The 14,732-nt window shown below is 41.6% G+C and overlaps 1 protein-coding gene across 1 annotated transcript in view; it reads right to left on the reverse strand.

The window, feature by feature from the left end:
- AVL9 (AVL9 cell migration associated) overlaps positions 1–14,732 on the reverse strand; it is a 1,171,768-nt gene that overhangs the window by 781,564 nt on the left and 375,472 nt on the right. The window contains exon 3 of the mRNA XM_044064846.1: positions 12,351–12,436. Within this exon, the coding sequence (XP_043920781.1) occupies positions 12,351–12,436 (86 nt within the window). The remainder of the gene's footprint in view (positions 1–12,350; positions 12,437–14,732) is intronic.

The raw sequence follows: 14,732 nt of genomic DNA on the forward strand, positions 1-14,732 counted from the left end.
TTTTGAAACTAAAAAGAACCTGGGGAAAATCAGATCTTTTCTAGTTTGATGGGACTGCCTGGATGGCTCATTTTTGCAAACCAGTTAACACTTCTTTCCCTGATGCAATCCTTTGATGGGGGTGACATTGCTGCCTGGGTGGGGGTTGCAAGTTAGAAATTTGAAGTCCTAAATGCATGAAACACACAAGATTGAGCCCACCTGCTTGAATCTTATAACCTTGAACCGGCAAAAAGAAGTGAAACCGTGTTTCTTTTTGTAGGAAACTGAACTCTGCAAAATCATAAACAGTGGGGAAGTTTGCCTTTTCCCTACTGCAGAGTGATTTCAGAGTTGGAATATGTAAGTACCAGGCTTGCTTCACTGTAAAAACATCTGTACTGTTTCATTTGTGTGCCAGTTGAGGTAACAAGATACGAGCATGTGGGCTCGATCTTGTGTGTTTTGTGCATTTTGGACTTCAAGTTTCTAACCTGAAATTGGGTGTGGAAGGGAATGGTACAGCCGGTGGATGTTATTGCCCTGATCCATTTGTTCTGCATGATAATAAGTCATACAGTCAAGTGAAGGATTGATCACTCCCAACTATGTCTAAAATGGGACAGCTGGGTAAAGCCACAGGGGCTAGCCTGCTGTCTCTAAAGGGGACTGCAGTATTCCTGATACTGTCAGTTTCTACTGCCTTGGGACTGGCAACAGTTCTATAAATTGTATCAGCTAAAGGGGCTCTTCCCAGGAACCTCAATTATTTTTTCTGCTGCTTGCCAAGCTGATACCAAAGATAACACTGATTTTGCTATGTTCAACAGAAAGGGTGCTGGTGAGCTTAAAATTTCACTCCAGCAGAAATGAGGGTCTTGCCCTCATGTTCATTCTCCTTCAGTTCTGCTTTAACTTTTGGGCCAAATGTCAAAGGGTCTGTTAAACACAGCCTTAGTGATTCTGGTGAAATCCTAAGTGAGCTGCAATGATGAGTGGCTAACCAGATACCCACAAGCCTTGCTGCGCAATCTTTGGAGTTGCAGACTAGGTGCATAATTAGATTAACAATGAAAGACAAGGTTGACATTTAATACTGTAATTTAAATATCAAACTTCAATTTACAACGCATCCAGCGTATGGTTTACCTCATCAGTTAGGTCTCAATTAAAACGCATCAAAGTGTGGGGGACATATAAACATGGTCCTCAAGTCTTTCCAGTACACCATTTTTCAATTACAGCTGGACACTGCACAAATGGAGCATATTTAAGGACTGCCACCACAACAATGGAAACCACTACAGAAGTATCTCACAAACAAATCCAGTCTTTAGGAGGGTGGAGCCGTACAGCTGTCACAACATCAAGGCTTTCCCACACTGCTTTGACCACAAACCAAGCCATCTTATCAGCTGGAGGAGGACCATCCAGGAATAAGGTTCAGGAGAATAGAAGATCTCCATCAAGATGAGCTGTGGAAAGGAGTCAGTGAGCCAGTCTTCTTTTCATCTCATCATCTCTAAATTTTCACCATATTTGTTGTCATGCAGGGGAAGTTGGGGAAATCTACACTCTTACCTAGATCAATATCTAGAGTGGGAGACTCCTTTGAATAGTCTACATGCTTCCTCCTGCACATAATACTGCTTTTCTTTGTTTGGAGATCATGGATGCAAAGAGGAAAAATAATGCATTTCCTCATGTATAGCATATGCATTCTGCCATGGGTTACTGATCCCTTTGTCCTTAACAAAGAGATAGCAGATGGTCTAGAAACTTGGTAAAGGAAAGAATGGAGTGGAGACTGAAGTCTGAACAGAGACTAATGGAGACAAGTGTAGCAGAGTCTGTATCACTGGCATCAAAGCTGGGACAGATACCAAACTATGAATCATTATGGTGTCAACCCACAAGGCAAGAAATGAAATTCAATGAGGCCAACATCAGAATCAAAGAGACTGGCCCCAAAACCAAACAGGGCCCCAGCCCCAAATGTCAACACTGGGACACCAAATAACCCACAACTTTTCACCAAAGGTATCAACCCTGAATGCTGAAAGGGTAATCTTAGCAACAGCAGTACCAGATGCAATGATGTGAGGGCTGATAATGACAGAGGACCAAATCTAAGCCTTATGGCTGAAGACTACCCCAGTGTTGGGGGAACTGATACTGAAAGCATCAGTGAAGGCAAAGTTAAAGTTGAGGATATTGATGTTGAGGGCTGTGGCTCCAAAACTGAGACTGCTGACAATGTCAAACTGCCAGGGGCATAGACATCTAAGCCTGTGGGTCCAAAACCAGCCTCAGAGAAATTCGGACAGGAAAACTGCCTGGTGAGAGGAGCCAAGAGGGTGGAGCAGAAAAATCTGGCAAAAGAGAATGCCCTCTAACATTTCCAATGCCACCAGATGGAGGCCTATGAAACATTATCCACTGGACATTGAAGTAAATTTATGGTGGTATTCTTCTAAGGGAACAGACACACTACTGTAAGACCCACAGGACAGACTTCAACACCTGATATTTAGGAAACACTCGCAGCCCTAGCATGTTTAACAAACTAAATCTTGGACTCTACAGTAATAAGCAAATGGGTAACACTAAAAGGAGAAGATGATAAAAATTTCCTCCAGATTTAGCTTCTTAGAAAAGGGACCTGAAGAAAAATCTATGGTTTAGCTTTACTGGCTTAGTTAGTTCTCTATGACTTACATCTTCTTTCAAGATCTTTATCTCTGTCTTTGGGCTTTTCAGACACATGCTTGGTCCTCTGGTCCAATGGAGTTGATTCAGAAAGGGAGCTCAGGGTTACAGCCATAACAAGTAGTGGCACAGAGCTTTCCTTATACTTCAACAGTATTGACTTATTTCTCCTGATCGTAAGAGTAGTAGGATTAAGGGAGTCACAAACTTTTCAGGATTATATAACAATGCACATCACAGGAGACAATGCCTGTCCTATGGTGAGAGTCTTCCCACACTTGAATTTTTGAAAAACTTCACACTCCAAAATCAACTGAGGCAATATTCAACCAAGACAGGAACCCCATGCAAAGCAGCCCAAGATCTGTGGTCGATGAGGATAGACCTCATTTCAGATCTTTGTTTCGCTGCTTATATCACTATTTATTTGTTAACTAGATTAACTTTACTGGGCACAAGTCCATTTCCATACAAAGACTCGAAGGAAAAAAAAAGGACCTTGAATTAAAATCTTAGTCATCTAAGTAAACAAATTTAAAAAGCATCACTATCAACATTTGTCCAAAGAAAAATCTATAAACAGCACACAAGTATAACCAAATAATTAGCAAATAAGTATTACAGCACTGCAAGATCAGCAGATGGATAAATACAACTGTTGATATCTGTTGCATATAATACAAGAAACATACAATAAAAAAGGAACACTGAAATATGATCAGTTATACTTACAAGCCACCGGAAAAAATAGTACGTCAGAGTGCACTGTCTGTGCTTACAATGTATGCATAGTAGCAATACAAGAGTAGAAGTAGCCATTTTTGGCAGGTGCTTTGTGAAGCTGCAGGCTATGCAAGATGCTGGGTTGTTAGGAAAACTGCACTGTTGTTTAAAAGAGGCTATGCTCAGGGATTACACTAGCAGATGATTTCAGAGGTGTCTAATGCATTTTTCCTCCTCCTTAGGAAAAGCTAGTTTACAACTCCTAGATCTCAATTTAGTCTCTATGAGGTCTGGACACAAATGAGTGCACAGAAGCGTGTGGCTGAATGTGAGCTCTATGAATTCAATTTTACTTTCCTTAAATCATTCACAGTAGTTCATTCAGGATTTTGCAGTGGCAGGAATGGTTGGTATTTGTTAACAGCAAATGCAGGTATTGCGTTGTAGGTAAAAATCAATTCAATAGACAGGTGGTTCTTTCAGACAGTCATGGATAAGGCTCTGTAGAATAGCTCTGATAGTAACATGGTTTCTGCCATTGTTTTTTTCTGTTGGTGGTAGTATGTTGGAGCTTAGCCTGGAAAGGGCTTCAGGATTTTGGTACAGTTTCTTTATAATGTTTTATATACGATGTTCACAAGTCATGTTAGTAATAGTAATACCAATGTTCTTCCATTCACATGATGTTCACAAGTCATGTTAGTAATAGTAATACCAATGTACTTCCATTCACAACCAAGACACTTCCATTCATGTAGAGTTTCTATAGTTTCTATATCTACTGCTGCCGCTTTAGGGTGTAGTAGTTTGCTTGGCTGCTGGATACAACAGTGCAAAACAGTTTTTTTTTCTTGCCGAATATCAAGCTGTTGAAGCAATGCCCTTCCTGAAATATACTTAGTAATTCCTGCATGTCAGATTCAGGTTTGGCTATATTAAATGTGGAGAAATGCTGAAATGTTGGCATTCTGCATTTACTTATTTAGTTAGTTACATTTTAGTTACTATAGTAGAACACTGATAAAAGCATAACCAACTGCAGGGCCAGTCAGGGTTACATTCAAAAAGACTGGGGCTTGGTATAACTGTTAAGGTGTTTGACTCAGACACAAGGTACTCCTTCTCTGGAACAGGCTCTTCCATCCTTGTAAAGCAGACTTCTTCTCTAACCTAATTAAACTGTAACTTAGACAACTGGATGGGGAAAGTACAGTTTTGTACCTACCATAAATGTAGATGTTCGAGTGCTAATACAGCTGCAGTCATAACAGATGGGTTCTCCTGCCGTCAGGCGGGTCCTCGGTCGGCCGAATTCCAAAGTCTAGGTCCGGTGTCGGTTGTCGTCGCTTCTTCCCTGACGTCAGTGCGACAGGGGTATAAAAGAACCAGCCGACGCCATTTTCTTCAGTTTTTCTTGCCCCAGATTTCAGGTGCCCCCAGAAAGAAGGCAATACATAAAGTTATGTAATAATGCAATGCAATATAATCAAAGACCAGTAGTTGCAAGCAAATACACCATAAAAGAAGACCCCTAGAGGGGAAGGAGGGAGGGAAACCTGGACTGCAGCTGTATTAGCACTGGTACATCTACATTTATGGTAGGTACAAAACTGTACTATGTTCATCGTGCATACAGCTGCAGTCATAACAGATGGGTAGAATCCCAAAGCTAGGCACCTAGGTGGAGCTAGGAGGAGCCAAAATGTCCTGCAAGACTGCAGTGGCAAAGCCTGCTCTAGATTTGGAGTATAATGGTAGGTTGTAGTGCTTAGAGAAGGTATGCACAGAACTCCAAGTGGCTGCTTCTAAAATATCTTTGGTAGGAACTCCTCTGAGGAAGGCTGCAGAGGTGGCTGTGGCCCTGGTAGAATGAGTTCTAATGCCTGTAGGTACAGTTTTGCCATGAAAGGAATAGCAAAAGCGTATGCAGTGGGCTATCCATTTTGAGATTGTCTGCTTGGATATTGACATTCTTTGAACTCCTACCGCATAGGCCACAAAAAGCTGTTCTGATTTTCTGAAAGGTTTTGTTCTGTCCAAATAATAACGCAGTTGTCTGTGGATGTCCAAGGAATGCAGTAATCTCTCCCCTTTGTTTTGAGGATTAGGATAAAAAGTAGGTAAATGTATGGCCTGATTTAAAGCTACCCTGGATACCATATTAGGCATAAAGGACGGGTTGGTATGTAATGAAACTCTGTCCTGATGGAAGATGATAAAAGGCTAGACAGCCATAAGAGCCTGCAGTTCTGAAACTCTACGAGCTGAAGTGATAGCCAGAAGGAAAGCTGTTTTCCAGGACAAATATTGTAAATCTGATGAGGCAGCTGGCTCAAAAGGAGGCAAAGTCAGTTTTTCCAGAATGAAATTAAGATCCCAAGCAGGTATTGATTGTTTTCTTGGAGGTCTTAAATTCTTAGCCCCTCTGAGGAACTGTCTTAATAGAGGGTGAGAGAATAAAGGTGGATCAGTGTTGTATTCTGCAGAAATGGCTGAGGCATGGATTTTGATGGAGGAGAACGAAAGTCCACTGCTTAGCTGTTCAGCCAGATATTGTAGTATTTGAGGTAAATTCAGTTTTCCAGGGCACTGGCCCTTTTTCTCATTCCAAACACAAAAACGTTTCCATTTTGCAGAGTAAGCTTTTCTAGTTGATGGCCTTCTGGCCTCCAAAATGACATCCTGCACCTCCTTGGAGAGCAGGGCCTGCTGCGATGCTAAGGAATCTTCCATGCGGCAAGATTGAGTGTTTTCAGCTGACTGTGAAGAGTTTTGAAGCTGTGCTGAGTCAGAAGAAGAGGCATTAGAGGCAGGGTCCATGGTGGGGAATGCGTCAGGCTCCTCAGGAGTGGGTACCAGTGTTGCCTTGGCCAGTCCGGAGCAATGAGGATCATCTTTGGTCTGTCTGCTCTGGTCTTCAATAGGACTTTGGGCAGCAGAGGAAGAGGTGGGAAGGCATAAACTGTCATTGATGTCCAACTGAAAGAGAGCGTCCACTCTCCAGGCCTTTGGATGGAAGATCCTTGAGCAGAATTTTGTCAATTGATGGTTTTGTGGGAGGCAAAGAGATCTATGTCTGGCCTTCCCCATTCTTGGATTATTTCTGTAAAAACTTTTGGATGCAACTTCCATTCGTGTGGATCTGTCATATTCCTGCTTAGGTTGTCTGCCAGCGTGTTTTCCTTGCCTGGCAAGTACTGTGCTTGTAGTTCCATTTGTAAGTCCATGGCCATGTTCCAAAGTGACATGGCCAGTCTGCATAGGGGATAAGAATGTGTTCCTCCCTGCTTGTTTATGTACCACATAACTGTGGTGTTGTCTGTTCTTATCAATAGCTGGCCTGGTTGTAGAAGGTCCTTGAAAGCTGTAATAGCATTTATCACTGCTAGCATTTCTTTTTGATTGATGTGAAGGTGCTTTTCTTTTTGGGTCCATTTGCCCTGAATGCACCGGTCTGTCATGTGCGCCCCCCAGGCGTAGTCCGAGGCATCTGTTGTGATGAGTTGATTTGCTTGAGGCTTACCTGAATGGAAGACCTGTGTTTGTTTGGCATGCTTGAGCCCACCACAGAAATTCCTTTTGCAGACATGGAATTAGTGGTATTATTGTTTCCAAACTGTGGCTGTGTTGAGACCATATGTTTTTTGGGTACAATTGCAGTTTTCTCATATGCAGCTTTGCACATGGGATTAGTAAGATGCAAGATGCCATGAATCCCAGAGCCTGCAGGATTTTCCTTGCAGTCAGCCTGGTGCAATTTGCCAGTGTTCTGAAATATTGAATTAGTTGCCCCTGCTTCTCTGGCGTAAGGTAGGCCATCTGGGTGTTTTTATGTCCAAATTGGCACCCAGGAAAATGATCTTCCGAGAGGGTATTAGTCTTGATTTCTCTTTGCTGACTGTGTATCCTAGAGAGTTTAATAACATTATTACATAAGCCAGATGTTTCAGAAAAATGTGCTTGCTGTCCGCTTGGATCAGGCAGTCGTCCAAATAAGGGTATATTTATATCCCTTGAAGTCTGCAGTAGGCAATTACTGATGCCAGGCATTTCGTGAATACTATGGGCGCAGTAGATAAACCAAAGGGCAATGCAGAGAATTGATAATGGGTTGAACCTGCAAGAAATTTGAGGTATCTTCTGCAATTTTGTCTGATTGGGACATGCAGGTATGCCTCCTTGAGGTCCAATGTTACCAGCCAAGACTCCTTGCCCAGCATGGGAAGAAGTTGCTGTAGAGTGAGCATCTTGAATTTTGGTATGAGTAGGAATGTGTTTAGGATGGAAAGATCCAAAATAGGTCTCCAATCTTTTCCCTTCCTTGGCACCAGAAATAGCCTGGAATAAAAACCTTGACCTTGTTCGTGTGTAGGTACCTCTTGAATAGCTTTCATGTTTATAAGATCTGAAATTTGCTTTTGTGCCTCTGCCCTTTGATTGTGTGGCAGGTTTGGCATGCCTTTCATTTTTGGAAGGGTATGAAAATGGAATTTGTAGCCTCTGTTTATAATGTTCAGGATCCATTTGTCCTTTGTGACAATATGCCAATTTTTTGAGAATAGTGCCAGCTTTCCTCCTAAGGGGGCTGCCATTTGAGACCTGGTTGGCATGCAAAGGGGAAAGTCATTGGTTTTGCTTTCTGAAAGATTGCGAGTTGTCCTCACCACCTCTTTGTGTAGGAGCTTGCCATTGTCTGCCTCTGTACAAACCTTGTGTTTGTCCTCTGCCCCTCGGGCGCCTTTATCTGCCTCTTTGGGGTCTGTCTGTGGCAGGAAAGGACCAGTTTTTGGAAGGCCAATTTCTACTAAAACGTGGGGGTTGAACCTGCAGAAATTCTTTCACAGTTTGCATTGATTTAGCCTTTTCCTCCATTTTCCGTAATACTTCCTCAGCATTTGCCCCAAAAAGGACATCCTTTTGTAGAGGGGCGTCTAGTAATTTAGCTTTGATATGATCAGGCAAGGCTTGTTCCTTGAGCCAGGCATGCCTACGTATGACTGAGCCTGTAACAGCAGCTCTACATGAGGCCTCTAGAGCATCAAAACCACATTGTAAGGTATGTTTACCCACTTGTTCTGCACTATGCATCAAATCCTGCAACTCCTTCATGTCTGGTTGTTCAGGTTGTGACATTTTACTTTTCAACTGAGATAACAGAAACTGTTGGTATTTTAGCATATGAAACTGACAGTTTAAGGCCCTCATGGATAAGGTAGCCGAGGTATATACCTTTTTCCCCACCTTTCTAAGGATCTGGAATCTCTCTCGGAAGGCAATGGGTTTTTGGCAATGGAGGCCTTAACTCCCTTGGGCCCCTGTGAGATGGTTTCTATGTCAGCAGCATGGCTTTTGTATAGAAATTGGTGTGAGTCAGGAACCCTGTAGTACCTGTCAGGCTTAACTGGAGCTGGAGGAAGAGAGTCCGTGTTAAGGCAGGCCTCCGAGTAAACATCATCTAGGATGTCCAGGACAGGAGGTATAGCCAGAGGCCTGTGCTGGGGTAACAAAAGAAATTCCCTGAGCCTTTTCTTGGAATCTGAATAATCCTGGCCTTCCCAGTGGAAGTGTTCCTTTAAGGTATGCAGAGTTTCACCAAATGAGTAATCCTCAGGGGGGGGGATACAGAAGGAATAGATTCCTCTGCATCAGAGTCTTCAAAAGGGGAGTAAGACTGTTCCTGATAATCAGAGTGCTCTGAAATAATGGAGCCCTGATCAGAGGAGGTGGAATCTTCCTCCACTCTGGGTCTTTTGTCCGGAGGTGGCTGAGAACCTCTGATTTGAGTAATTAAATCCTCAGCCATTTTAAGCATCTGTTTCTTAGGCATGGAGCCTGGAGATGGGCCCTGTGTAGCTGGTCTCTTAGGGTGCATGGTAGCTTTAGACTTGGTGAAAGCCTTGGAGAAAGAAGAGGAAGGTCTGAAGACACCTTGAGTGGAGGTGGACCTGTCCACATTCTGTGTTTCAACGCCAAGCGTGGCTTCGGTATCTGTAGTCAGGGTGTGGGCCGAGGAGCCTGCGACCTCGGGTACAGGAGACACCACCAAAGATGTGTAGTCGGTAATCAGGGGCTGCGTAGGCACCTCGTGGAGAACTGGACCACGTGTAGTCGGCTTTGGCGTGGTGTCGGTAGAGGCCGTGGACCTCGAGTGTCGGTCCTTGTCTTTGCATTTTTTAGACAAAACCGGAGTCGGAGTATCCGACGACATAGTATAGTTAAATGCTTTCCCAAAATAATGCTGGGCAAACTCCGCCCGACGCTTAATAGTGCGTTTGTTGAATGTAGCACAAAAGCGACAGACCGAGACGTCGTGGTCTGGGCCTAAACAAGGTATACAGAGGGAATGGAAATCCTTATGCGGTATTTGCTTCCCACAAGAAATACAATTATTAACTTTGTCTGACATTGGTCTGAGGCAAGAAAAGTTTCCCCAACGGGGTACTTAGCTTTTAAGAAGACTTTGGTTCCAAATTTTTCGTAATCTCAGGAGCTGGCCGACCGGCACTTGCGAACTGCTTCTGCTTCGGGCACCGCGCGGCAAGAAAGACTGAAGAAAATGGCGTCGGCTGGTTCTTTTATACCCCTGTCGCACTGACATCAGGGAAGAAGCGACGACAACCAACGCCGGACCTAGACTTTGGAATTCGGCCGACCGAGGACCCGCCTGATGGCAGGAGAACCCATCTGTTATGACTGCAGCTGTATGCACGATGAACATCATGAAATTCATCCATGGTTTGGCACCTATGTCTCTAATGGACATGGGCAGCCTGTAACTGGTTACTCTCCTAAGCCCCTGCTTGCAAATGTTTCACATCCTAAGCTGCTGCTTACACTTATCAAGGGTAACAGAACTTCTCAGATATTTGGGATGCATGGCTAGGCTAAAAAAAGGCCCTTGTGGTCATTAGCCTAGTAAACATCTATGAATGCATAAAATTGTAAGAATTTTTTTTCATGCACAACTACCATTGCAAATAAAGCAATAAAAAGTGCAAAAGAAGAATAGTATGTACAATATTTATAAGTGTGAAAGTGCAGAAGTTACAATCAAATGAAACGAACATCAGGTTTAGCAAAGGTTACTGTAAATGGTAACACAAGGGTTTCAAAGGACATGACAATAGGTAAACAGCTGTAACACAACAAAGAGAAATCGCAGACAGCCTATGCACATGCTTACAAGAGGCAAAAGCATAGAGGTAATAATAAGAAATAGGCAAACACATGGAGTACCACGGAAGTAGAATCTCTCTGGCATGTTAGTATTTGCATTTTTCAAACAAACACAGTTTGAGGTGGGGCCTTTACTTAAAGTAGTTTGTAATCTCAGTTATATCATAAGGAAGACTGCCATAGGTTTGGTGCAAGAACAAAGAAGCTAGTGACAGAGCTAAGTGGTGTGTCAAGAAGTGTTGTAGAATAGGGCCAGTTTTAGTTTGGCTTCCAATTTTGTAAGCTAGGGTGGTTGTGATAAGTTTCTTTGTAAGGGGAGAGGGGGGTCTTGGTGGAGTAGTTTAAACAGTAGTGAATCCAAAGGTAATTTGGATCTGACTTTTACTGGAAGCCAGTCAGTCCTGGATAGAGTAAGGCAGTTATGGTCAAAGCAAGAGGAAATGGTGAAAACAGATTCATTTTACTTGATAAGGTCAATTAAGCTGATGTGTTTTTGTTAGAGGTAGTGGCATACAAGGCTAAACCATATTCCAGTTATGCAAGCAGGTCCCTTTACGAGTGTGGCTTGTTTTGACATGAGGTATTTGGCTTTGTGCCAAAGGGTTGCATGACTGGTGATTTGCAAAGTAGTGCACCATTTTCTGTTGGTGGTTGAAGGATCTTTTTTCAAGTTCTTCGGGCTTCATCCTTGAGCACCATTAGTCTTTTCAGCTCTTTTGTGAGCCAAGCAGTCTTGGTGTACTTAAAGATTCTGGAAATTATGGGGAACTGGTAGTGGATGTTTGGAAGTGTGAGGAGAGTTGGTATCAGTAATGCTAATTATGGATAACTAGTCAATGGTGCAGAATTAGGACTGTAGTCTGGATATTTGTAAGAAGACTTGGATCAGAAGTAGATCTCTGAGAAGTGTTTGATTTTCAGAATCTGAATGCTGAAGGTTAAAGGCCAGTGGTTGCTGTAAGTTGGACGGTGAGTAATGACAAAGGAAATGACAGCAGTGTGGAAGTTTAGAATAAGGTCTAATAAACCATGCTGATTTGTTCTGAAATTAGGTCTGTTTGGGTTGATTACAACTTGGAATAGTTTAAGGACAGCAAGAAATTTGAAAATGTCATGGTTGGTGGGACTGAGGAAGTTTAGGTTAAAGTTGCCAAGGTTAATAATGTGTTTGTTAGAAGCTGTAGTAACAGGAATGTCAAGTAGTAGGGCTTAGTACTTTAACACAAAGGTAGGGGGTAGCAGTCAAGCAAGTGCCATGGTTAGACGAGAAGATGGCTTGACCGGTAGCTTACTCAGGATTCAGAGAAGTGGCTTGAGCAACTACAGAAAAGTTGAATGTAGTTTTATATAGGTGCATACCACCACCACCACCTGTCTTAACAAGAGGGGACTAGTCAAACTTGTAGCTATATCAAAGGAAAAAATGGTGAATGTGGTGGTGATTATTTTTGAACCAAGATTTAGCAAATGCTATCATATTGGGAGAGAGTGGTAGGCTATAAAGGTACTGATTTGAACAAGTAATTCTACTGGTATGTTGTTGCATATTGTTTGTGTATAGGTTCTTCAATAACATTAGTGAAATAATTTAGTAATGTGTTACAAAATGTTGCACTATTTACAGTTTGTACCTTCTTAAATCTAACATTCTCCATCAAAAAACTAATGAATGCATATTTATTAGTAAAATAATGTGTATAATAGGAAACACCTCAAATATCAAGCAAAACACTCATGGTCTTGAGCATAAATATAGGACTAACCTTTGCTTCAATCTGTCGATAGCATGATACACCATACACGGTTTTCTGTTCACCAGTCCTTGGTGGCAGGTGGAAAAACACTGTATCTAAGAAGAAGGATTTTTTCACATTACTTAACCACAAAACAAGGCCATACAAAAAGCAACATTTGCAAGCTTTATCTACACAAAAAGCAGAGAAAATTGATGATCCTTCAAAAGAGAAGGAATAGTAATCATTAAAAAGAAGAAACAAAAGTTATATACTCACTATTTGCACTGGAAGCAAATTTTGAACACCTTGAAGACTAAAGCCAGCAGGATTTAGCACATCATCTAAAACTCTCCCAGGCTACCAAGCCCCTTCCATGCACAGACAATGCTGAATGAATCAGGACCCATCTCCAGATCTCTGAAAGCGCAATTTAAGTGAAGCAAAATCTACTATTAGCTATAAACAATCAAAATATATCAATAACTAAAACCTTAAATTCTCTATCGGGGCTACGGCAGGGTGGTGATGAAAGTGGAACTGTCAATACAGACTGTCATTGGGTGTTCCATCTTCATCACTTTGAAGGCAAAGTGTCAAGCATATCCTTCTGGGTGACCACCAACTTTTTCGCTAAGTAAACTGGAACCAAAATAAATAAAGCAAACTTGGAGAAGACCAGCCACAGAAAAAACAGCTCCAAATCAAAAGTAAAATTTATTTGTGAATGTGGCTACTCATGGGAACATAACCCTAAAGATGGTAACTTTGAAATAAGTCCTGTATGTGGCGATTTCCAAGTTTGTGTCTTGTAAGTATTTAGTCACAGCAGCACAAATATCTTAGAATGTATTCTTAAAGAAGGTTTGAGAGGTACCTACACCTCTGGCAGAAAAAGATCTGCGCTCATATAGTAAAGGTTTGCTGTTCTTTTGATAACAGAATCAAATGCAACCAGAAATTCATTTTAATAGAATCATCTTGAAAACTATGAAGCTCAACTTATTTAAACAGAAAAACAAAAAGTTGAGAGTTTTTTCTTATGGATTTCGTTCTGTCAGGATAAATGTCAAGATAAAATCTTAGCATATGCACAGCCATGCTTGCAATCAATATTCAACTTTGTTTTGGTGACTCAGGAAGAAGACAGTCCGGTTGATTGCCTGGTTCAAATTTGTTGTAAGTGGCAACCCTGCCCATGAATGAAACACTCATTCTCATGGACATGCTGTATTTATGAAATATCAGGTAAGAAGGGCTGCTAATATAAAGCCTGCGGTTCTACAATCTTTCTGGCTGGTGTAACAGATACTACAGTCTTCAGGTAAACATTTTAGCTCTGCTGAGGTATACCAGTTTGAAAGGAAGAAGAGAGAACTTTTCCAATGCAAAGTAGGGAAACCAATCAGGAAAGGATTGGCCAGTAGCATCCACAGAAAGGAAACATATACCAATATGTTATTACATTACAACAGTTGCCACCCTTTCCACCAGAGGAAGGGTATAATAAAAGGCCAAATGGTCAGGTTATCTAGGCTTATTAGCAACAAGGAAATATTCAAAAGAGAGATCTATATTTTAATTGGAAAGTTTTAGAATAGAGGTTACACATTAAGCCTTTTGCTGAAAGTGAAGAGAGAAGTTATGCTTAAAAGAAATACAACATTTAAGCCCATTTTAAAAGCAGGTCTTAACACTAATAGAACCAATATGGCTAAGTTGGACTATAATGTTCTGGTATTATAATACAACATGAAACACCAGACTTGGTATCAAGTCTTAATAATATTTGGGAAACTCACTTTGACAATGAAATAAAGGGAAAGTTGGGGCACAAATCCAAGGCTGTATATAGTAGAGGGTGGAATATAAAGAATATTCTTGAAAGTGTTGACAGAAAACAAGGCAAGCATAGGTCCTCGATGAACAAATGTGGCGCCTGTAAGAGCTGTAAAAATATAAATGATGGCACGAATGCTTTTATAGGAAGCTTTGAACACACAATAGAATGCTCGGGTAGGTGCAACTGCAACACCACTATGGTGGTTTATTTAGCTACATGCTTATCGTGCCTTGGATTTACATAGGAAAGACCAAAAGAAGGCTACGTGACCGCATCATTGAGCACCTTAGAGACATCAAAAATAAAAAAAATGAATAATGCTTTATATGTGCACACCTTAGAATGTCCCAACTACAAGAGATTTTTATTCTTTGTCATTGATAAAGTACAGAGTGACTCTAGGGGTGGGGATGAGGAATTACAATTAGAAGCCAGAGAAACCAAATGGCAACTGAGATTAAATGTAAAGGGCAGCAGAGGTCTGAATTTTAGTGCTTGGTTGAGACATTTATTTGACAATCAATAGCTTGAATTGTCTTGCATTTTTAGAATGTTTATTTTTATGTTCA

This window comes from Protopterus annectens, chromosome 3.part0 (genome assembly GCF_019279795.1).
Source record: "Protopterus annectens isolate FY-2018-M chromosome 3.part0, PAN1.0, whole genome shotgun sequence".
Lineage (NCBI taxonomy): Eukaryota > Metazoa > Chordata > Ceratodontiformes > Protopteridae > Protopterus > Protopterus annectens.